This window comes from Hippocampus bargibanti, linkage group LG13 (genome assembly GCF_051943395.1).
Source record: "Hippocampus bargibanti isolate YZ-2025 linkage group LG13, ASM5194339v1, whole genome shotgun sequence".
In the NCBI taxonomy this organism is placed as follows: domain Eukaryota; kingdom Metazoa; phylum Chordata; class Actinopteri; order Syngnathiformes; family Syngnathidae; genus Hippocampus; species Hippocampus bargibanti.
In genome coordinates, this window is record NC_142746.1 from 7,627,462 (window position 1) to 7,653,119 (window position 25,658).

Below are 25,658 nucleotides of genomic sequence, written 5' to 3' on the forward strand. Positions count from 1 at the left end.
GCACACCGCCCCCCGACTCCCGCCCCCTGCATGTCATCCTCTCACCCCAGTCGTGTTCATCCCAAATGCTGTTCTACCCGCTCACCATCCACGCAGAACTACACTTAACATCTCCATCGTGTCTGACCTTCCTATTTTCATCCACCTGCGTGAAGTCACCAGGTAAGATATCGCTCGACTATTTTCAACACAGACACGTTTTCCCAACTCGTGTCTATTCACGCAAGGTTTTGAATCTGCAATCTTTCATTTTTTTGTGGTCACATGTACATCAACATGAAATTACAGGAGATGTCAAGACTCGCACAAGACTATTAAAACTCTCTCTCTCTCTCTCTCTCTCTCTCTCTCTCTCTCTCTCTCTCTCTCTCTCTCTCTCTCTCTCTCTCTCTCTCTCTCTCTCTCTCTCTCTCTTTGTCCCCCCCCCCCCCCCCCCCCACAGTGACCGTCAACATGTTGATCTGCATGGTTCTCCTCGCTGCTCTTTTTTCCTGTACCCTCCCCCAGGAGGCTCATGAGCCAATCTCTTACTCGGTAAGTAAGCGAATAGATAAAGAAAATTCCAATGACCATGAAACAAATTCTCATTTGAATGGTAGAAGATGAATAATGGTTTCAAATTACAGCCCAAAAAATAATATCTTAAGTACCTTGAATTATAAGTACATGTGTTTGCAGACCAAGGCTGTCATGCAGTTGAGTTGAAAAGTTTAAATACACAAAAGTTAAAATAAAATAAAAAAGTTTATGATCCAATGTTAATGCATCGCACATAGAAGTAAAAACAATCCTGAATTAAAAAGAAAATCAATTTTTAAACTGTTAAACCAACCGATCTGTACGGAGGTAGCAATTTTTGTCATACCATTCCCATCGATTTCATTAATCTGTTCAAGAAACAAAATAAAACACAATAATAATAACGACCACAATACAGTAATTTTCTATAGTCCAATTCCATCATATGGCTACAGGTCAAAAGTCACCTCAACAACAGTGTTCTTGAGCTGTGGGCTTTTGAGCAGTGTGGCCAAATGAGTAAGATTCAAGAACATTCATTTTGAATCTCACCCTTGCCATATATTCCATGAAAAAAAATAAAATAAAAATAATAATAATAATAATAATAATAATAATAATAATAATAATAATAATAATAAAAACTAAACTAAAATGAATCAGATAAAAAAATAAAGAACTCAAAGCTGCTCTTTAATCCAATTAAAATATACTCATTGAAAATACAATCATGAGAACTTTGTAATTGTTGGTTTATTTGTATGATTTAACCTGACTGTGTTTCCTTCACAGTGCACTGAAGGTTATGAGTATGACAGTGCTAGTGAGCAGTGCAAAGGTAAGACTGTTCAACAAACTATTATTTATATCTGCACAGTAATTAATTTATTTAAATGTAAACAGAATTGCTCAATTATAATCAAGTTCTTTGTGAGTTATATCAGACAAAAACACGGCAGATACCATTTGGTGATTGTGCTTCTGCTAAATCGCACCGCCAAAATGTAGTCTGGCCAATCACAACAAAGCACAGGGTCTGGCGCAATCAATTCAATTATAGAGTTTACCATTTTATTCGCCTTATGTGGTATGCTTTGGATCATGCTTTTATAACTTCTGAATAGTAATTGCCATATTTTGGTAAAATATCTGACATGAAATCTAAACATCTACATTTTGGTAATATATGACTTATATGGTATGTTTTGGGTCATGATGTTTATTTCTATGTATTTCTGTATGTATTTATTTATTGATCTATTTATTTATTTTTTTATGTATTGCTTATTTATTTTTGTATTTATTCCTGTATTTCTGTATTTATTTATTTGTTTATTCATTTATTTGGCTATATATTTATTTATGTATGTGTTTACCTACCTGATTGCTTATTTATTTATTAATGTATTTAATTATTTGGTTATGTATTTATGCATTTATCTTTCATTTGTTTACCTACCTGGTTGCCTATTTATGTATTTATTTATTTATATGGAACATATGAGATGACTACTTGAAGCGCAGACTTTGGTACTAGATTCATGATGTGGTATGCTTTGGATCACAGCTTGGAATAACTTCATGGGAAATCTGTGTATCATTGCATAATCTCTTAAATTGGTGACAGCCATACATGCCCAAACAATGTTTGGTACACGATGGTATGCTCGAGTGTTGTTGAAAAAAAGTCGCTGTAACTCCTGAAAGCTCAATGGTATATTTTTATGAAAAATCTTAAATGAGAGCTTGGATTCCATCTGATCATATGACTCAAGCCAGATAATTGTAACTAACACCCCTTTGCCGTCTTCGATTAGACATCGACGAGTGCGCTTTGCTGGATGATGCCTGCAAAGGGGGCATGCTGTGCATCAACAACTACGGCGGCTACCTGTGTCTTCCTAAGAGCGCCCGCATCTTCATCACCAAGGAGGGTGAGGAGACGCCCCCTCAAGAGCCCACCGCAGCACCTAGTCACCCACATCTCATGCGGGTGTTCCCCGGGCGAGTCGCTCACACCGGTCTTACAACGGTCCATTGCTCCACCGGGTTCATGGCAGACAACCAGAACATCTGCAGAGGTAAGAGCATTCTTTTTGCTGGAAATACAAAATTACGTGTTGTGGTCAGGCAGTCGGCAGGAGCGGAGACATTTTCAAGTGCCTGATAAATATAGTTGTGTTGAGTAAAACAACGTTCTAGGCTAGCCTTTCGGAACCCCCAACAACAGTTCATTCGCGCTGGACATAGAATATTTGCCTGTAGGTCATGTCATCTGCTTTGTTTGCGTTATTAGGTGGATGCGTTCAAGTAACAGTTGTTTCAAGGCTTAAAATGTATGTTTTTCTATATTTGTGTACAGTGTTAGCTTTCAGCTTGCACCCTTTCGAAACTAACTCATTCACTTCCATTCCCAAATTTAATCGGTAATTGATAGCATGACAGAGTGCCATTCCCGAATTTGGTTGGCTTTTGTTTTTTCTTGCGGGAGGGTGTGAATTAAGTTCCGCTCGAAATCAACTCTTTATTTCTGATGAAAGAATAGAGTCTAAGGTCTCTTCCGCTGCATTGAATGTTTATGTAGTCCTAAAACTCAATATTCTGTGGGTCCTGCCATTTGAGTGAAAATGACAAAAACCCTGCACTGGAGTGGACACATTTTTCGCACATTATTTGAGCAGTGAATGGGTTAATATTAATGCCAACATATTGAGAACTGCCATACTGTGCATCTGTGTGTCTGTGTTGTCACCCTTTCAAGCAATTTTAACACAAGAATGGCAGCAGACCCACGTAGACAGACAAATACAGTACAAAAGCACTCAGTGAGATATTCTTTGTCCTCCATGCAGAAGAAGTAATTGCACTGCGGGAAAATTGTGACATCTCTGCTGTCTCCAAATACAGTAAAGTCTCGTTATATCGATATCGGATATATCGATAGTCCCGGTTATATCGATACTATTTCTATGCACGCACAGGGAAAATTACATGCAAACAGGGTCGGATATATCGATAGTCCCGGTTATATCGATACTATTTCTATGCACGCACAGGGAAAATTACATGCAAACAGGGTCGGATATATCGATAGTCCCGGTTATATCGATATTTTTTCAGACTCCCTTGAATATCGATATAACGAGACTTTACTGTATGTTCGTATGTCTGTATTGCACCACCCCCCCATACCCCCAAAAGGCCACGATGCGTTCACCAGGATGAGCAGCGCAATTTATTACAGTGATAGTTTCCTAATTAAAATAATAACAGAACACACACACACTACAGCATTTTGTCAGTGGGAACATTTTCATTCATTTTGATGGTTAAAGATGTCTTAATATTTGTTTGTGAGTGAGTCATTAAAAATTCCATCCTAAGTCCCCTTTAAACATTGCACTCTTTGATCGAATTGACCAGCCAAGGTGGCTTACAGCATCTCGCTTGCCCATTGGAATCCTCCATTACTGACATCTTCGTAGCACTGCCGTACTCGACAGGCTTCCAAAATATATGGCCTGACGCGGCTCCTTATCTCCCAAAATATCATCAGTATGCCTCTTGTTTCACTTGGCCAAATACAGCAGGAGCGTGGGCCGCTGGTGGATAATTACTTGTTAATGACTTGAACGCTTCAGAGGTGAAGTGTTCATCCATCTGCTTGACACATGCACGCGTGTGCGCCAGAAATGTTGCAAGCTTGTGTGATGTCACGTTTTATAAAACTGCTCCCGTGGTGTTTTTGACTTCTTCTTAGATAGCAAATGTATATGCTGAGCTTCCGGAATCGAACATTTTAAACAAATGTACAAGTCGTCGATGGCTCTACTGGAATGCAAAAATAACATGGCAGGAAAAGCCTACTAGAACAAATGAAACTTATTTGGAGTTAAAGGCACTTTAACTCATTCACTGCCTGATGATACGCAGATCTATGTCCACACCATCCATCCATCCATTTTCTGGACCGCTTATTCCTCATTAGGGTCGCGGGGGTTGCTGGAGCCAATCTCTGCTGTCTTCGGGCACGAGGCGGGGGACACCCTGAATTGGTTGACAGCCAATCGCAGGGCACACAAAGACATACAACAGTCACTCTCACACTCACACGAACTTTAGTCCATCTTATTTCATAAGAAAAAAAAGTTGATTTAAAGCTTACCTGGTTGTAGAGTTATCTGCATTGGAAGTGGGGGGGGGCAGCTGTACAAAAGGTAAGTACTGCCTTCTAGTGTAAGCAAAAAAAAACATTGCCAGACGTCTGACCGAAGCTTCAATGCTCCCAACGCAAGAAACAGAATAAGCCCAAACAAATTCGGGAATGGCTCTCCATGTCATTGTCACGATTTGCGAGGTGGTGATGGCGGGTGCGGATCCCAAAAAAAGCAGGCAGGAGGGATCAGGAGGGGTCAGGAGGTTTTTTGACAAATTGTATTAAAATAAAGGTCAGCAGGAACAAAATGTAAAACATCAAAATGATCTGAACAGAAAAAAGTATCAAAAGAAAACCAAGTGTAAAAGTCCGCCAAGGTTAAACAAACACATGCACAGCATACAATGCATGCAATTGCAGACAAGGCATGCAACAAACAATGAACCGACACCGGATGGTCGTGCCAGGAGTCCTTTTAAGTGTCACTGATTAAAACGACCAGCACCTGCGAGGCTACAGGCAGGGCTGACGTCGCCACCCGTTGGTCGCCAATCCGAACATGGCAGTCCGCCACTGATCGGGATGACCAGCACCTGTGCAGGTGCAGGCGGGGCCGACAGCGCCACCCATTGGTCGCCAACCAGATCATGACAGTCATGCTTTTCAATTCCCGAATAAATTCGGGAATGGCAGTCAATGAGTTAAAAGGAGGCAGTTGCGTGCCACTTCCTATTTAACATGAGTTCAATTGAGATCTGTTCATGCTGCTTGTAGTTCCATGGCCTTTCATCAAGGGTGTGTGCACTCGTGCAACCATATTATATGCATTGTTCGTTTTGACTTCTCATCTCCAGAATATGTAAAACAAATAAATTCATAAACAAATTTAAGTTGTTCGGGTCATCAATGACCTTAACAGTGGATATACAGTGGTACCTCAGCTTACCAACTTAATTGGTTCCCAGAAAGTGTGTGTAAGGCCAAAAGTTCGTCTTCCAAACATTTATTTCCCATAAGAAACCATTAAAATGATAATAATCCGTTCCCAGGTCCCCATCAAACATAACTTTCTTCTAAATAAGACTGAAAACTACACAAAATATACCTTATTTTATGTATAAGAAATGTGCTATTGGATTGTAATTAAAGAAATAAACTCTACTGTATAATAAATTCATTTTATTTACCTTTGTGATGGTCGTTGATGCAGTTGCCTCAAAGTCACACAAACGTACACCTCACTCGTATTGTTCGATGATCTTCTTCTTCTGCTTGACCGTAATTTTCTTTTGTGTCCTCTTTGGCTTAACACTAGCCTGTGGTGGGGTCGTTTTTGGTCCCATAATAGCAAAAGTACTCCACTGGATAACAAACCACGTCCGCACAAAAAGAAAGGGGGTGACGAAAACTAGTCCGTCAGCCACCGTGGCGCTGTGTGGTTTGGTTCGTCCGCCGAAAACTAGTTCGTCAGCCAAGACTATATGCTCGCGAATTTAATGTTCATGACGCGAAAGGTTCATGAGCTAAAGCGTTCGTAAGCTGAGGTATCACTGTACATATATTTTTTACACAATTCACATCAACGCCTTCATTGAAAAACAGCTGCCGATATAAAAATTAAGTAACAGATTTTTATACATTTTTTTTACAACTAAGGCCACGATCCCTGTGATGGTGTTCCTCATGTGTGTGTTTTTTATGAATCGTCAGCTTTTATTGAGGGCGTGCATGGCAGCACTCACAGCTGTTGAGTCAAAGCAGGAGTGCAACGTCAAGCTGGGCAGAAGAGCAAAAAAAACATGAAAGTGTGGTAGCAAGCGCCCCACCGCAGAAAGGCTCGTAATAACGTCACAGATTTTAAGGGCTGCCTCTCTTGTTTTCCGGCGACTCCATGTTGTGTGTGTGGCAAGTAAACCCTAGAGATCAGCGAAACACTCGGCGGGGAAAAGAACACGTCCAATTTTCCACATGTATAACTGCCAAAGGAGTGTTTTGAACAGAAAAATGATGATATGACAAGAAAGAGCCACATTGGGAAGTACAAATACTTTATGAGATATCTGCGCTTTTGCTTGCTATTACTCCCGACATGTGAAGACAACTCTACTTTCTACTTCTTACTTTGGTTTAATGGTGTTGTTCGCTGACAGTTGAACAAAAACCATGACACTCCACAAGACAGAAAATATGATACTCACAAGGCTATGCAGTCTTTATCCTCTGCAACGATCTATTGATTTGACTTAGGAGCTGACTCCATTAAGCAAATTTGTTTTTCTTTTTCTTTTATACTGAGAACTATTTCTCCGACCTATTACGGAACATATCTCAATGATAAACTTGTTACCTGACCATTTAGCGCCAAAAAAAGGCCAAAGACACATGAAGACAGATAATACAAGCCTGTGTTTATTATCCATGATAAATGACCAAAATGTCTGCCTTTTATTTAGTCATTCATTGAAGTAGCTTTTTTATGGTTGGGCAACACTTTGTCTTTCATGTTGAACCCATTCGGTTTGTTGTTGTAGTGACACAAATTGGCAGCGACATTTTCAACAGCCACACAAGCTATAAAACTCAACTAAGAGTGTGACAGCTTAATGATACTTGCATTTCCATGACCTCGCCCACACGCACGCACGCACACACACACACACACACACACACACACACACACACACACACACACACACACACACACAGGCATACGCACACACACGAAGATGGCCACAAGTGGCTGGCTGTAAGTTTTATTGACACTTCTTAAGTCTTATTTCCAGCAATGATGAGATCACCGTCTCCCGCAAATGAATGTTGTCCATCAAAAGTGGTCTAATTAGTCATTAGCATTGTTGACATGTGGTTAGCGGGATTATTTTAGGACACCTTCCAAGACCACCCTCAAAGGCGACTTTGGAGTGACCCATGACAATACAGTGATCCCTCGCTACTTCGCGGTTAACTTCATTTTTTTTTCAGGGGAAAAAAATGTTCAGAATAAAAAAATAAAAAAAAAGAGAGGTTTTGTACATGCCTGTTGCTTAATTAGTTCCCAGCACTGGCGTCATCCAATGACATCACAATATTTTATGGTTTACAGCCATGTGGATTGGCTGTGCATCTTCTAGGCTCCGCCCAGCATCCCCCTCTGTCTTATCACAAGGGTTATTATTATATAACTCTACTTCGCGGATTGACCGTGAAAAACTGCCTTTTTAAATGTTTTAATTTTTATCAGAGTGCATTGAAATCTTTAAAACCTAATTTATTTATTTTTAAAGAGACGAATGCCTTGTCAATTTATTTCATTTTCTTTCTGAATTCAGTTGGTTATGAAACAGATGAAATACATAATGTAGCACTGTGTAGTAAAATCCTGGTCATTGATATGCTCATCAGAGCCGCACCAATTAACCAATAAAGTGACAGCATATTGAATTATCAATCTAATATCTTATCCGTTAATTGTTTGGACATTCTATTTTTTTAAATCATATGCTTAGGTGTTTTGTTTGCCTTTTGCGACATCTTCCTCTGTTTTTTGTTCCACCTGTTGGTATCCGCCCTCATTTCTTACATCAACCAATCAGATCTCTGTTTTCTTTTCATCTAAAATATTGGTGGTTATTTCTTACTTGCTTTTGTTTTGAATTTAAGAAGAAAACAACTAGGAAAACAACGGATCATGACACTTAGGCGAGGCATCATTGCGTTTTTCATGGTCGAAATTAGACACTCACGCACTACCGCGCGGGGCAAGAACAGACTTGTACCTCCTGTTTACCCGTCTTCTTTTCGCCGAGGTCACGGCAGCTACATTAGCACCCGCCTGGTGAACTTCAGCGACGTCTTCACCTGCTGTGATGGGAATATTTCCCAAATATTAGTGCAGCTAAGACAAGGGCAATCTGTACGCTGATTTTTTTTTGCCCCCAGAGTGTGAACATTTTTTTTCTATTAGCATAAAATAGCTCAGGAGGAGTATCTCTGGAATGTCAAAGCATTTTTTTAATAGTTTTCTGCCATCTTTTGTGATGGTAAGAATTACTCACCACCTTCAAAGATAAGCATCACATTGATCTGCGGGAATGCTGGCGGGATAAGGAGCGTGGAGTTGGAGAAAGGGGGGGTGGGGGAGTAGCGAGCGGAACGTACACGATGCTGCCTTTTGAGTTTCACCTCCCATGTTGACAACCTGCTGATATTTGGAAGGAGACGACATGCGGCTATCTTTCTATGACAGTGAATCCTCCATTTATCGGATATCTCACACATAGAAACCAAATCAAACTTTTTTTTCATTTTACCTTTCATGCCTGACTGATAACATGATAATCCGTTCACTGTAGTAACCGTTGTCCCTGAAAGGCTTAAAGGTTAGTGTAGTCAACACCTGTGTACTTGGTGTTTTTCTCCCTTTTGCTGACATCAGCGAAGGGTGCTCAGGGATCAAGCAACTCTGCGCGGTGTCCTCGGTGAACATGTCCACAAAGATGTTGTTCTGCTGTTGTTAGTGGCGGTCGTCCAGAGGCCAGCTGCTTCCTCCACTCATCTGCTCACCGTGTGCTGATCTTTCCGTTGACCTCATGTCAGGAAAGGGATACACAGTGCCCATAAATCCCCATGTAGCACTTTATTTATTTATTTTATTTACATTTTTTTCTACTTTGGCAATCGCAGAGCTTCTTTTAGCTTCAGATATCAATTCCCATTTCTATCCAAGTTTGGATTCCATGATAAAAAAAAAAAAACATTCACGTGAGGACCCCAGAATAAGAATCAGAATTAGAAAACCTTTATTTGTCCCACAATGGGGAAATTTGCAGTCCACAGCAGCAATTTCAAAGGGGGGTGAAAGGATAGAAAAACAAGATATTCTAAGCATAGTAAAATAAAAATGTCAACTGTATACTGTACTATAAATGTGCAAAACCGTTTCATAAAAAACTGTACATAGTGCAAGTATCAAGAAAGGCATATTGATATATGTAGCTGTATTGCATCAACCCATATTTACAGTGTCCAGTTTGTTTGTTTTTTTGTTTGTAGTTTTTTTTCACATGCGATTATTGAGAATTGCGAAGCCTGACCCATTAACTCATTCACTGCCATCCCCAAATTTATTTGGGAATTGAAAGTATGACGTGGAGAGCCATTCCCGAATCTGTTCGGGTTTTGGTTTTTTTTGTGGGGGGGTGCCGATAAAGTGGTGGTAACACCTCTGGCAATGTTTTTCCCTTCCACGAGGGGGAAGCATTTCCATTTTGTCCATGTTAGCGCTTTGTTACAGCTTCAGCTGTTGTTAAAGCGCTATATAAACCAATATGTATGTATTACATTGTATTTTGGACACTCGCCCTCATTTCCAGCTCATATAACGCCAGGCCAATTTCATTTAGGAATTAACTCTTTTTTTCTGATGAAAGAAGAGAGTCTAAGGTTTCTCACGCAGAATTGAATGTTTATGTAGTCCTAAAACTCAATTTTCTGCGGGTCCTGCAATTTGAGTGAAAATGACAAAAACTCTGGCACTGGAGCTTTTGCACATCGTTTGGCAGTGAATGAGTTAAAAAAGTTTCGTGAATGTAACAAATTTTCCCATTAACATGGCATGCAGATTTGACATATACCTGTATTGTAATTTATAGCTAAGAAATTTGGGGGGTGGGGAAATCCACCTGTTGCTGAATCATCAGTAATCACAAATCATATTACGTATTATATTTTTGTTAGATTACTATGATCATTATCATGAAATCTCTTGCACAAATCAGCTTTCCCCATTGAAATGAATAGATATGCTATTAATCAGTTCCTGCATCACCTTCTTTTTTTCTTTAACTCTTAATGGTATGACTTTTCTGGGGCATTCGACTTCCCATGGAGCAAGACAAGTTATTACCAGAGAATACTCAAAGAAAGAAAATCGGGCATGTTTCTCACCGATTTTCAATACAAATTAAAGTGAGCCAAACTTTAGCTAAAATTCCTCTCCCAACAATATAACAAAGATATTTTACACTCTAAGAGTTCTGTCTTTGCTTCTTTTGATTTCTTCCTTGTGCTCCAGCTTGCTTTGAAAGACAAATGCCCCATTTTTTTTAGGCAATTGTTCTTAAGGCAATTGTTCTCAACGTGTGGTACAATAACGCTACATTTACAGCACCTTACATTTTTGGGTTGTTCAACATTTATTGTAGTTACATTTTTGTTCGCCTTTTGAAATGCAATGCATAATTAAACTATACACGTATGCATGTAGAAAGTATGCATCATTATACCGTGGCATGCCAGTCAGTGTACTACAGCTTCTTGCCCACATGCCCCCTCCCCATTTGTCCCTTTTGCAAAGATTCAATCATCCAATAATCTCAGATACGTAAAGAGAAAGCGATGCTGTCCAAATCGTTCCTTGGATCTACTCCCGCTTTTCCATTGCAATCCCTTCAATAAAAGTGAGTGAAAGAGTGATAATTACAACAGGCATTGTCATGTTGTGAATAAAACTGCCGTTCAAAAAAAAAAAAGATTACACACTTTTTCATCATTTTGCACACTGGTGTTTGGTGACAACCATTTTAGCAGTGGTGGCAAAATACACCTGTGGAGGACACTCTTTAACTTAATCAGTTGCTGTAAAACACTATTCTTCAGTATTACCCTTGGAGAAATTTAATATTCCATTTACTATCTAAATTGAAGCAGCTGGTCTTGTTTTAGTCGTTGTTTCTTTTTTCATGATTTCTTTGTCTTTTCTGAAAATATTCAATAATGCCATTGACCACTAAGATAATTACGCTAATCATCTGTGTAAGCTCTCAGTCGTACAGGAGTGGTCCATCGATGAAAAGGTTTTTTTCAGCCGTCATCTGTACTTCTTTGAAGGTGTCGGACGTTTAAGACTTTAATAATAATAATACATTTCATTTATAAGCGCCTTTCAAAACTCTCAAGGTCTTTAGTTTGCTGAAGAAGGCTTCAGCAATCTAAAAATGAGTGGTTGCTACGCTAATCATGTGTTCCTTCGGTCATTAGCCAGTAAGCAAAGGTGCGTAAATGATTTTCATCATGCTAGGAAACAAGATCTTTTCAAAATGCACTGTATTTTTTACATGATAAAATAATAAAATGACTTAAGCAATTTGGTAAAGAAAGAAAAGTAAAAAAAAAGCTAAATGACTGTGAAATGTAAATTTCTCCATTGCGACTAATAAAGGTAAATCCAATCCAATTATTCATGAGAGAAATGTGCGGAAAAACTAAAACTAATACCAAAACACATAACAACGGAACTAAAATGAAGCATTTACTTCTCCCCCACGAAATCAATCCAAACAATAAAAATAAATAAAATCATTGTAAAAAAAACCTGTGTCAAACCGAAATCAAAATTAACAAGTATTATAATCCTGATACCTGAAAAGTAACATTTTTAAATCTTTACTTCCCAGCACTGGTCTTTCATGTGCAACCACATCATACCCCCCACCCCCATACACATTATTATGCACACACATTTTTTGAGCTCCCTCTCCAAAATCCCCACGAGGCCTTTTGATTTAATCCCGAAAAGGGAGTTTTACAATTCTGACACCACGCCATAAATCTAACTTCAAATCTTCAACAACTCACAAAAAAAACCAAAATAAGTCAGTCCTCCACCCTTTTTTCTCCCCTTCTCCCTCCTCATTCTTTCCACTTCCACTTGTCCCCTGGAAAGCCTCGCTTGAGCGTGTTACTAACAGGAGAGCTGTGTCAAGCAAATGCGGATGACCTCACACATCATCACTTTTGGTGGCTTGTTGCAAAAAAATAAAAAACACAAATAAATAAATAAAGGTTTTATGTGTCAACTATATGGACTTACTCCATGCAGTAAATTACAGTTGAGGCGGCTTTACTGGACCCGAGAGCCCATCGAGTGTGGGATTAAACCCTCCCGCCCCCTCACCTCACACACACATATTCACACACACACACGTACATACACTCATGAGTACTGGGACCCCACATCAAAAGCTCAGCGGCGAAGTAGCGGTTAGTGTTTGAGATGTTCCCCCGGCTGCACATATGCTTTTATTTAGCTTTCTATGCCTTACAGCGCCCACACGTGTACTAATAATTTACTTTTGGATGTACTGTACCGTATGCCAGGTTCTCTTGTCTTAATCATGACAGGCCAAAACTGGGCTCAAGTTCATCCTGATGTCATTTCAAATTGAAACAAAAAATGCAGAGTCAGTTCAAATCAAGCCCAAGTGCTTCATTATTCGCGTCCGTGCTGTGTTGCAGATTTTTAAAAAAGGTTTTTTTTTTAACAAAAAAAGCTAACTGAAACCACATTATCCATTTGCATAATGACCTGAAAGTCTGACGTTCAAATGTTGACAGAAGGTCAAATTAAGATCACCTCGAATGATTAGTGTATTTTAGGTTTATCTTGAAATTTCATCCCAAAGCCCAATATTTCATACTTGCATGTGTGTTTGTCTGTGTGTGTGTGTGTGTGTGTGTGTGTGTGTGTGTGTGCGTGTGATTTATATTGCATTATTGCAAAAATATGTTTGTACAAATGAAGGCCTTCCCTCATTACCAAATTCCTCCATTTGCAAAAATTTGAAGTCATTTTGCACACCTTTCAAATACAAACATCCAGTTAGAGTCAGAGTGCCTGGCAGTTGGAATTAGCATGTGAACCGCAAAAGTGTTTTTGTTCGTTTGCTTGTTTTCATGTGATTTTTAGTTCTCACCTGGCTTCACGTCAGTATTGTGTTATCAAATTTTTACCATGAGGGTGTCATGATCTGGTTGGCGACCAACGGCACCTGCACCTGCACAGGTGCTGGTCGTCCCGATCAGATTGGCGACCAGCGGGTAGCGACGTCAGCCCTGCCGGCAGCCTCGCAGGTGCTGGTCGTTATAATCAATGACACTTAAAAGGACACCTGGCACGATCATCCGGTGCCGATTCATTGTTTGTTTGCTGCTTGGTTGCAGCATGCATCGTGTACGTGTTTAACCTTGGCGGACTTTTACACTTGGTTTTCTGTTGCTACTTTGTATTTTTTCCATTCAGATCATTTTGATGTTTTACATTTTGTTCCTGCTGACTTTATTTTAATACAATTTGTCAAACAACCTCCTGCTCCCTCCTGCCTGCTTTTTGGGATCCGAACCCGCCATCACCACCTCGCAAACCGTGACAGAGGGTACTGACAGGAGGCACGTCATTTCCAGGCCCTTGTGAATCATCAAATAACTCCGGCTGCAAGGTGCGGTCCTGATTTTATCCTGACATCAAAATGTTTGTTGACACTCATTCAATGATGATCCCACACAATATTGAGAAACCATGCAAATATACGAAAGAAAGAAATATGGGTAGTCTTCATTTCTATGACTCTAATCATTGGAATTGATTGGGTTAGCCTTTATTAGTCTCACAGTGGGGAAATGTACATTTCACAGCAGCATAGTGATGAAAGAAGAAAGGAAAAGAAGCAGTAGAAAAAATACACGAGCTGCTATAAAGGCAGCCACTCTCGTGTTTCTATCTTGAAGTCAAAACAACAACAAAAAAACTAAATCACAAATAATGTGACACAACGCAAAAGACACAGACAGTCTAAGCACTTTCTGCACCCTCTTTGTTTTATGAAGCAGTTCTAGATGGAAGAGCGTCACTTTCACCAGTGGATCAGGGACATCATGGTGAAAGGTTGATGTCTGCTACAAGCTAAATGTTAAAAGCAAACACGAAGCTGTAGCATCCATTCACAAAACAAACACAGACTGTCTCCTGTCCCACGTAAATTCGCTTCAATTCCAAGCCGCAACAGTTTCACATACGCATCGGCGGTCTGCGCTGACACTCCTTACTTCTCACCGCGGGCTTCTAAGGCTATACATCCATCCAGCCGCAGACTGTCCAACAGCACCGACCTTTCCGCTGAACAAAGCCGGGCTGTGAAAATGTTGCCCATTACATGCGCAAAAAAAGCACAATGGCCCCTGTGGTGTCCAACGATGACAGTCGAATGGCTCCGACATTGCTCCCATTCAAAAACAGTACTGGCATATTCATGCTGCCGAAAAAGGTGCAACCGCTCAGGACAGTCTCCTTTATATTGGTTTAATTAGATCAATGGAAATTTGAAATTGCGAGAGTAGCTTTCTGTCATTTTTTTCAAACTGGAATACCACATTACTGTACGTCTTTGGCATCTAGCTTCTTCAATGTGCTACGATTGAAGCCCGCTGCATGCGCCTTCCCAGCCACATCAATGAGCGTAGACTTCCCGGCATAACACTGCTTTAAGCCCCCTGACTCCAACCCCATATTTTTACAAAATATATAGTGGCGTGTGGAGGAGTCTTGTCTGCGCCCATATGAAGTTTGCACCTGATGTCTATCAGGGTGCCCCCCCCCCCTATTATTTTTTTTGACCAGGTTCGCTTTTGTCTGTGAACATACTTCAATGATTTGTCTCGCCTCTGTGCCAAAGTGTACCGATGGCAGATACTCCGGGTGCATTGAGATGGCCGACACTCGTTTTCAAAAGCGATGGTCTTCTGTGTTTGGGTTTGTATTAAAGGAGACCTATTATCCCCCGCCCCGTTCTCCCACCCACACTTTGGAACGGTCTCTTAACATTTTACATGTGGTTTGGTCAACATTAAATGCTAAAATAAAATACCCCAAATATCTTGTGGCCTGAAATGTAATGACTTTTCTTAAAAGGGAAGTCAAGGCCAATATTTCCTTGACCATACAGTCAAACATCGGTTTTCTAACGTCTCAGTTCTCGACCAATTTGTTTTTTGTCCCAAAAGTTTTTTTTTTAGGCCTCGTTTTACAATCGATATTCAGTTGTCGGCCAAACTGAGCGCACCTGAATGCACCACTCGACTGCCCTCCGCTTCCTTATGCGTCACTTCCTTGCGTCACGTCTCATTGTGACCGATGCATTAGCCGCGTGGAGCTTTCCATTGTGGACAGGCGTGTTTGTATTCTTCACTTATGTGGGACGGGAGATGTGAGACAATCTCTTTTCTTCAACGGATGCTCCAGCTACGTGTTTGCTTTAAACATTTAGCTTGTAGTCGACGTGCACGTTCTACCATGACGCTTTGATCCTCTCCTTCTTCATCTAGAACTGCTTCATGTAACAAAGAGGGTACAGATAGTGCTTAAGAATGAATGCCTCTCTGTGTCTTCGTGTTGTCATATTATTTGTTATTTAGTTTTTTTTTGTTCTTTTGACTTCAAGACGGCGCCGCGAGAGTGGCTGCCTTTCCAGCAGCTCATGTATTTTGTTTTTCTACTTTCATTCCTTTCATCACTTTGCTGCTGTGAAATGTAAATTCCTCCACTGCCAGACTAAAAAGGCAAATCCTATCCAATCCAATTCAATCCAAACACCATTAAAAAAGAGCAGACATTTATTACATTGATTGTAATGGAAAATGTTTCGGTTTTTGACCAAATCGGTTTTCGAACAGGTTTCTGGAACGGATTATGGTCGAAAACCGAAGTTTGACTGTATGCCGCCCCACTCGACTAAACACTGCATTGTTTTTAATATACTGTATGAGGACTATTGTATGAGTTAAATAGCAAAATCCCCTGCATTTGATCACTGTCAGCAGGTGGCCATTTTGCCTCCTGCTGTCGACTGAAAACGACATCACAGTTGCTCGGGGCTGAGGTGAGAATCATGGCTAAGCTTTAGGAAATAGGTGAGCCGTGATTGGTCGTTTTAGTGGGATAAATCGACTTCAAGTTGTTCTTCAGAATCAGAAAGACTTCAATTGTCCCACAATGGGGAAAATTTTACTATTATTCCTATTTTTTTATGTATGATGAACTCATTTAGCACTGTTTGACCACCAGTATCACTGCTTATTGGATGGCAAGGGACTGAGTCCTGGGCACCCAACTATTTGGACGTATTATTCCTTTTTTTAATATTGAAAAGTCAACTTCCCGTAATGTGTAATGTGGAACAAGATCCGAACATCATGTTTTTGACAGATTTTGGCTCTTTTCCTTCACACCATTCACATGAATGAGCAGCAAAAGCAGCAGCACAACCTTTTTTAGCTTTTTCCACTGACAGCAAACATCTTTTTTTTCACACTATTTTTGGTCCGTGCACATGCCAAATCACAAAAATAACGACTCCCTCTATCCCAATTCTGTGTGTGTCTGCATATGTGTGTGTGTGTTATTGGGATAACTCACTTGATGTACTGTGAAACTGATGCCGAATGGTTGCCTGCATCGGGGGGAGGGGACCACCCAGGAGGACTGCTGATGGGCCTGCTGGGATGAGAGTGCATAGGCGTGTTTGGATGCTCGTCACGTGTGTGTGCATGTGTGCACTCTGTGTGTATTTGTATGTGTGTGTGCATGTGCGTGTGTATGTGTTTACGCGTGGGCATTTAAATCAATTGATGACAGCACATCAGCAATTTTGGCTCACCCTTACCATCACACGAGGGCACAACATCTTCGTCATTGCTCCATTTTATTTTCCCACTTTGCCTCTGTCACACCATATCCGGGGCGCGCTAGCACTACGATTTTGGATTCCTAAGATGCAAACATCGTTTTATGAACATTTTTTTTAGTTTGAAAAACAAGCCACCCATACAGGATATCTATAGAATGATGTTGTCACGATTTGCAAGGTGATGATGGTGGTGGACCCCAAAAATGCAGGCAGGAGGGAGGAGCATGATGTATGTAACAAATTGTATTAAATAAAGTCAGCAGGAACAAAATCAATCAAACAAAGTCAATAAAAACAAAAAGGTCCAAAGTAGCAAACAAAACCATGAGTAAAAATATGTCAAGATGAAAGAAACCTGACAGGGTGAAACAATGACCCGACACTGAATGGTCGTGTAGGGAGTCCTTTTAACTGCCACTGATTAGAATGACCAACACCTGTACAGCGGCAGAAGGGGCCCTTCAGTGCCACCGGTTGGCCGCAAACTGAAACGTGACAGGTGTGTTCTTTTACCCCCCTGTTTTTTTTTAACAACACGTCTCGTGTATGACCCAACGAGTGACCACCTTAGACAGTGTTTTTGCAATGCAAAACCTCACCTTGTGTAGCATTGCTAAGCTTTGTTTGAGTTTTGAAAGGTGCTTATGAATCAAATGTATTATTATTATTATTATTATATATTTCGGTATGTGGGCATGTGTGTGCGTGTGTATGTGTGTGGTGCGCAGATATCGACGAGTGCGCAACAGGCCGGCACACTTGCGGGCCCCAGCAGACTTGCTACAATACCAGGGGCTCGTACAGCTGCCAGTGTCCTGCGGGCTATCAGAGGAACAGAGACCAATGTGTAGGTCAGTCTTTGTCATTTACTAAAACATCATAACTGCGACACATACATACATACATACATACATACTCATAATAGTGGTGTAATGGAAAATGACTTGAATCTGTATTTTGTTTTTTTATTTTACTTTTTTGCTTCATGCGCCCTGTAACGCTAGGGTGTCAAACTCATTATTTAGTTGTAGTTACGGTTTCCTGTCAGGGGCCGTTGTGAATTTGGGGAAGCCATCAATATGGTTCATCCCCTCCACAAATTACGTCTGGAGCGCACCACAAATTAACTAACTAATTTTCAAATTTGAAGTAAAAAATAATGACTGTTATTGTGGTTTATAAGGGACAATTTGAAATGTTGGTTCGGAATTTAGCAAGCATCATGGAATTTCCCAAGTTTGATTTGCTTTCGAGGGCCGTAAAAAAGGATGTGGCGGGCCAGATTTGGCCCCCAGGCCTTGACTTTGACACCAGTCCGATAACCTGATAACATGATAAGCTAGTTGTGTTAAGTTCATACTGTCTAGTTGTTATCTAATTTAAACAGATACTTTTCTTCCAGACAGCGGCTTTTTAGGTGTTCAATCACCTTACATGTATCGGCGGACCTACCTGTCAGATCTGACAGGTATGTCACGCCCTCCTAGTAACATCAGCTGAAAAAGGCACGTCACAACATCACAACATCACAACATCCGTGACACTCTGACAAAGGCGGAAGTATACGCCGAAACATGTAACACCTAAAAAAGCCACTGTATGGAAGACAAAAAAATCTGTTTAAATTAGATGACATGATAAGCTGTCAACTGTAGTATCCGCTGTCCCCGAAATGGTGAAAAGCCATGATGTACATCTGTATTTTCTTGACGAAGCTGCGGTAATAGTTATGATTACTCCTGCATCACTGTTTTCACCAGAATTTCCTCAGAAATCGGGCAGATGGGTTGTAAATTGAACAACCCCTCAAAGGAACCATTCACAGTACATGGTGCGTGTACTGTATTTGTGTGCGTGTGTTTGTGTGTGTGTGTGTGCGTGTGTGCGCGTGTGTTTGTGTGTGTGTGTGCGTGTGTGCGCAGACAGAGACGAGTGCGCGCTGTCCCACTACTGCATGCACACGTGTGTGAACACTCAAGGCTCGTACTACTGCGAGTGCAATGCAGGTCATCAGTTGGCTACCAACAACCACAGCTGTATTGGTAAGTCACGCAGAGAACGACGAGCATGCGTGCGTGTGCATGTGACTGTGTATGTTTGGAAGTAGTAAAAGCAGCACTGTATGCTACGTTGACAGTGACTTTGTTATTTATCTACTGCCAGGTTCAATAATGCGGCGGCCAAGTGAACCCGCAGGAGTCGTTAGTTGTCATCGTCAGAGCGTATGTTAGAATGCTTACGAGGACCAGGAAATAAGACCACACACACATCAGGACTAAATCACAGCACGTCTTGTGGGATAAGCAGGACAAATTATTCGGCACACCACTGCCATAATTTAGAGTGTACGCTCAACAGATTATCCGTCCATCCGTCCCTCCATCCATCCATCCATCCATCCATCCATCCATCCATCTGTATATCTGTCCATCCGACTGTTCATCCATCCATCCATCCATCCATCCATCATCAATCCATCCATCCATCCATCCATCCATCCATCCATCCATCCATCAATCAATCCATCCATCATCTATCCATCCATCCATTCATCCGTTTATCATCCTTCCGTCCATCCATCTGTTGACCCATCCATCCATCCATCCATTCATCATCATTGATTCATCCATTTATCCATCCATCCACCCATCCATCCATCCATCCGTTCATCCATCCATCCACCCATCCGTTCATCCATCCATCCATCTATCTATCTATCTATCTATCTATCTATCTATCTATCTATCTATCTATCTATCTATCTATCTATCTATCTATCTATCTATCTATCTATCTATCTATCTATCTATCTATCTATCTATCTATCTATCTATCTATCCATCTCTTCATCTATACATTCATTCATCCACCCATCCATTTTTTATTCCCCCCAAAATGTTATTATGTATATCTTATGTCAAGTACATTTTGCACCTGCACGACAGCTTGTCAGTGAAATTCAAGCTTTTACGTAACTGCCATAACAAGAGGTTTCCTTTCAATGGCAGCGTTGCAGTGTTTGTGAGATTGTGAGTAAAGAGTAAATACAATACAATAAAATACAATACATATTGATTTATATCGTGCTAAGATGACGCAGTTCAAGTAGTGAATGAGAAACGCCATGTAAAAATGCCACTGAAGAACCATGTGATGAGATCGCGTACCTCACTGCATATTTCATACTGGCTTAATATCTTGTCGTCAATTATTTCGTCATATTTTTTGTTGTTGTTTGCGGTGTCATGTCAAACTTTTGAATGGTGTTGTTGGTGAAGTCCAACATGGCCCTTGCTTTTATGGGAAACCGTCTTAGGCCCTATTTCTGACAGACTGCCCGCCCAGCAGTACGTGTATTCCTATTGCGTTCTACCTGTGGATTAATGCAACATGAACGCAGAATATACGTCCTAACAATTCACTCACGTTGTCAGATGTCAACGAATGTGACACGCAGAATCCATGTCAGCACCACTGCTACAATCTGATTGGTTCCTTCATGTGCCAGTGCAACCAAGGCCACGAGCTGGCCCCGGACTTGATTTCCTGCCAAGGTACATCTCATCCATTCACCGCCACGAACTTTTCCCAACGGTTTGGAAAAATTGGGGTTTCAGCGTGAACTTTCCAAATGAAAATTTGACCTTCTTGAGCTGTTCAGTGTTTCACACATTTTCGGGTGGTTTGATGCTCTCTTACAAAGAGGTCAATGGCAAAATTGATCAGAAAAAAATGATTGACAGATTGGCAGTAATGCAAGTCATTAAAAACCCCAAAAAAAAATCTTACTTTCCTGAATTGTTTGCAAGTTGTCTATCATGACGTCATTCTGTATGCGGCTATTTTTTATGTTCAGACATTGACGAATGCAGCTTCTCCAGCTACATGTGTCAGCACCAATGCGTCAACAATCCGGGAAGTTACTCGTGTGAGTGCCCGGAAGGATACCAGCTGCAGGGCAACAGGTTGTGTCAAGGTATTGCAATGTCTTCCATCAGTCAGACTTGTCCAGTACTTCCAAAAACCAGTGGTGTAAAACTCATATTTGTCGCGGGCCACACCGTGGTTACGGTTACCCTTAGAAGGCCGTTATGAATTTTGGGAAACCATATACTGTAAATGTTTCATCATCTCCATATATTATATACGTAGCACACAACAAAATAATGAATAACTAGTTTTCAAATTTGAAGTAAAAAATAATGACTATTTTGGTGGTTTACATGGGACAATTTTACATTTTGGTTGGGACTTTAGCAAGCATTATGGAATTTCACAAGTTAGATTTTCTTTAGCGGGCCAAATAAAATGATGTGGCGGGCCAGATTTGGCCCCCGGGCCTCGACTTTGACACCTGTGTCCGAAACCATTGTTTGTGCCAATGACAAATTTTACTTCAAACTATCCATCCATCCATCCATCCATTTTCCATACCGATTATCCTCACCAGCTTGAATCTATCCCATCTTACGTGTACATTTTACTGTCATCTTTATGGCTGTATATTTGCTGGCCTAATAGAAGCATGTACAGATTGAACAATAGGGGTTCCAGGATATAAATTTCAATGACATTTATATTATCCTCGACACAGAACTTGAACTACTTCAGTGTAGTTCAAGAGATTGCCATTGAGTCTATGACCTCTTGTTTTAGGATTACATTGATGATTTTCTTCAAGACAGCAGTTGAGACCAGTAAAACTGAGAGATTATCGTTTTCTGCGTTCAGACTGATATGATTTGTCACCATGATCAGAGCTGTTATCATTATTATATAATCTGTCATTCATATTTTTAACAGTACAGGCAATAATGTAAGTAACCTTTTAGAACGATCATAAAATCAAGAGAATCCCTGTCAATCAGTCAACGATTTATTTTCCATAACTCAGGCTTGAAACTCGGCCTCCCCTTTGACACAGTACAAGCCACTGACACGTCGACACAGTGTCTCCCCTCAGAGCCACCTCACTGAATTCTCACACACACCAACATACCCCCACACACACACATACACACACATACAGTGTGTTGTTTTTTTTTAAGTGGATTTATTTGATCTTATGTTTTTGCCCCCGCTGCCTCAGTCAGCTGCGGGCCTCTCAAGGATTGCCCATGAATCGCGCCACTTGTGCGAGGAACAAGATGAATCCAAGTTGCTGTGCCACAAATAGACCTGTGGTCTGGGCTACCTGTGAATGGGCATTTTTTTTTCACGGCCTGGCTGCTAATGCCCCTCAGCCAGAATTACAACTGAATGGCACGCTGCATATTGTGATGCATTCTGGTGTGTCCGTGCTAGCTCCACACGGCTGAAGAGAACATGCAAACTCCACAAAGGAAGGCCGGAGACGAAATTGAACGCTGCACCTTTGCATTGAGAGACGAACGCGCTAACTAATCACACTCGTTGCTACCTTGGAACAAATTCTAGCATTTTAAATGTACTCAATGATAGAAAATATATCCACCACAATGTTTGACAAAAGCAACTTTACAATGGCCATCGTTCCCATACAACATCGTTCAAAATCAGTCGTATTCATGCTGTAGCTCATGTTCACACAAAATCATTTCTAGACGTGAACGAGTGCGAGACGGGCACACACAACTGCCAAGATGATGAAATGTGCTGGAACTACTACGGCGGCTTCCGTTGCTATCCCAGAAACCCCTGCGGGGCGCCTTACACCCAATCTTCGGAAAAGTATGTCAATGGCTACGCGCACGTTCTGCGCCTACGTCATCTCTCAGTCACTAAATGTCGGACAATTGCTTTGCCTTTCAACAGCCGCTGCATCTGCCGCTCTCAAGCCAAGTGCCAGGGCCTGCCGCCATCCATCGTCTACAAGTACATGAGCATCCAGGCCGAGCGGCCTGTGCCCGCTGACATCTTCCAGATTCAAGCCACCAACATTTACGCAAACACACACAACACCTTCCGGATCAAAGCCGGTAATGAGGCGGGTGACTTTTTCCTCCGGGTAAGTTTGCTGAAATTCAGATAAAATTATGTGTTGTTCTGAACGCAATTTAAAAATCAGTGAACCCATTTTCTTCATGAAATGAATTAAAATGATATTTCAGCCTCTCCCACAAAAATAAAATAAAATAAAATAAAATATGTATGTATTTATTTATTTATTTATTTATTTTAGGCAACACGGTTTTAACTGATTCACTGCCAGATGTGTTCAAAAATGAGTCCACTCCAGTGCCAGGGTTTTTGTCATTTTCACTCAAATTGCAGGACCCAAAGAATATTGATTTTTACTGTACTATATAAACATTCAATGTTTCCTAAGAAACCGGCTTAGACTGTCTTTTTTCATCAGAAAAAAGTTTGGAGCTTACTTGGTTGTAGAGTTATCTGCATTGAAAGTGGGGGCATCTGTACAAAAGACAAATGCTGCCCCTCGTGGGAGGAAAAACATTGCCCGAGGTCTGACAAGCACTTTATCGGCATCCCCCCACAAGAAAAGCAACATCCGAACAAATTCGGGAATAGCGCTCCACGTCATATTTTTCATTCCTGAATAAATTTCGGAATGGCAGTGAATGAGTTAATAAAGAAAAATAGTACTGTATTATAAAGAAAAATCATACAGTTAAAGAACAGCTAGGTCTAAAAGTAGGATGGAGAAAATGGACCGGTATATATGTGCCTTTAATGGGCGTGGCTAATTGAGTGAACTAACCCCTCCCCTTCGCTCCACCACGCAGCGTTCTAGCAACGCCAGCGCCATGTTGGTCCTCACCAAGCCTCTGTCGGGCCCCAGGGAGTACGTAGTGGACCTGGAGATGATCACGCACCACCTGTCCATGAACTACCAATCCAGCTCCCTGCTGAGGCTCACTGTCATCGTGGGGGCGTACGCCTTCTGAGCGCCCGGCGTCGTAACTCGGCCAAAGTCTGTCTCCACCTAGCATCACATGTACATTTCCCATACTTTACATTATTGGTCATATAACGTCGCCACTACACGGGGATGACGTAGCAGAGTGGACACGCAGTGATGATGTCATTTTGCAGCACTGTGGCAAGCCATTCAAATCTAATTAGGTGACGTCTACACACCCCAGTTGAACTGCCGTGTTTTGTGATTTGTTGTTTTTTTTCTCAATAAGTTGAGATTTTGCAATGTTTTATTTTGCTTTATTGCGCAAAGCGGATCACATCTAGCTTTGAGTTTGCATACGCAAAGCAACATGTTTTTTAACTCATTCACTGCCATTCCCGAATTTATTTGGGAATTGAAAACCATGACGTGGAGCGCCATTCCCGAATTTGTTCGGGTTTTGGATGTTCTTGCTGGGGGCACGGGGATGCCGATAAAGTGCTGGTCAGAACTCTGGCAATGTTTTTTCCCTCCGAGGGGGCATCATTTGCCTTTTGTACAGCCGCCCCCATTTCAAGCTCAGACAACTCCAGACTAATATAACTTAAGAATTTACTCTCTTTTTCTGATGAAAGAAGAAACTCTAAGGTTTCTTACACTGAATTCGATGTTTATGTAGCCCTAAAACTCAATATTATGTGGGTCCTGTAATTTAAGTGAAAATGACAAAAACCCTGCCACTACAGTGGACACATTTTTGCACATCATCTGGCAGAGAATGAGTTAACAATCATAACATCAAAAAGCTACTAATTCATTGCAAATCTATAGATCCATTAAATAATGTTTCACCACCATCATCGTCATCATCCTCATCACAATCAACAAGTTGGTGTACCGTTGTGCTCATGAGTAAGAATTTCCCAGAAAGCTTCAGGGAGGGTACCTTGCCAATGAGTCGCTTAGTTCAGATGCATTAAGTCATGTACATAGCTTGATAGGTGTGTGTGTGTGTGTGTGTGTGTGTGTGTGTGTGTGTGTGTGCGTGTGTGCGTGTGCGTGTGTGTGTGTGTGTGTGTGTGTGTGTGTGTGTGTGTGTGTGTGTGTGTGTGTGTGTGTGTGTGAGAGAGAGAGGGGGGGAGAGAGGAGAGAGAGAAAAAAAAGTTGCCTCAAAGGGCGTCCTTAATGTGGCCGAGCTGTTTATACTTTGCACATATGCACTTCGAACGCCAATAACAGGAAATGTGGACACAAGCTCGCCAATAGGCCGGCCTCTGGGTCACTCAGCCCTCGTGTTGCTTCACACATTACATCGTCATGCTTCTTTAATGCAGCACATATGGAGGACTTTTGTGTCGTGCGTGTGTGCGTGTATAGGTGTGTATGTTACTCATATACTATCCACCATCGTGCCTTAAAGAGACAGGAGCAAAGCTTTCCCTATCATGCTTAGTACTAATCCAGATGTTTTCCATATGTTTATATCAATATATTTGTTTGGTCTTATATTTAAAATATATTTTTTTGAAATACATATATTGTATGAAATGTTTGTACCCAGAAGAGCAAAAGTTATATTGTGGAATAAAATGATTTACATGAAGTGCCTTTAAGCGTCTTGGTG

General features: G+C 41.0%; 1 protein-coding gene across 1 annotated transcript; it reads left to right on the plus strand.

Annotated features, from left to right (window-relative positions):
• efemp1 (EGF-like fibulin extracellular matrix protein 1) lies at window positions 1-25,642 on the plus strand. The gene is made up of 11 exons (XM_089011626.1): window positions 1-162; window positions 443-534; window positions 1,312-1,357; window positions 2,337-2,600; window positions 17,922-18,044; window positions 19,116-19,235; window positions 20,628-20,747; window positions 21,050-21,169; window positions 22,776-22,902; window positions 22,987-23,179; window positions 23,919-25,642. Exons 1-11 carry the CDS (start codon window positions 66-68, stop codon window positions 24,078-24,080), a joined length of 1,464 nt encoding a protein of 487 aa, XP_088867752.1. The 5' UTR covers window positions 1-65; the 3' UTR covers window positions 24,081-25,642.
• Window positions 25,643-25,658: the final 16 nt, after the last annotated feature.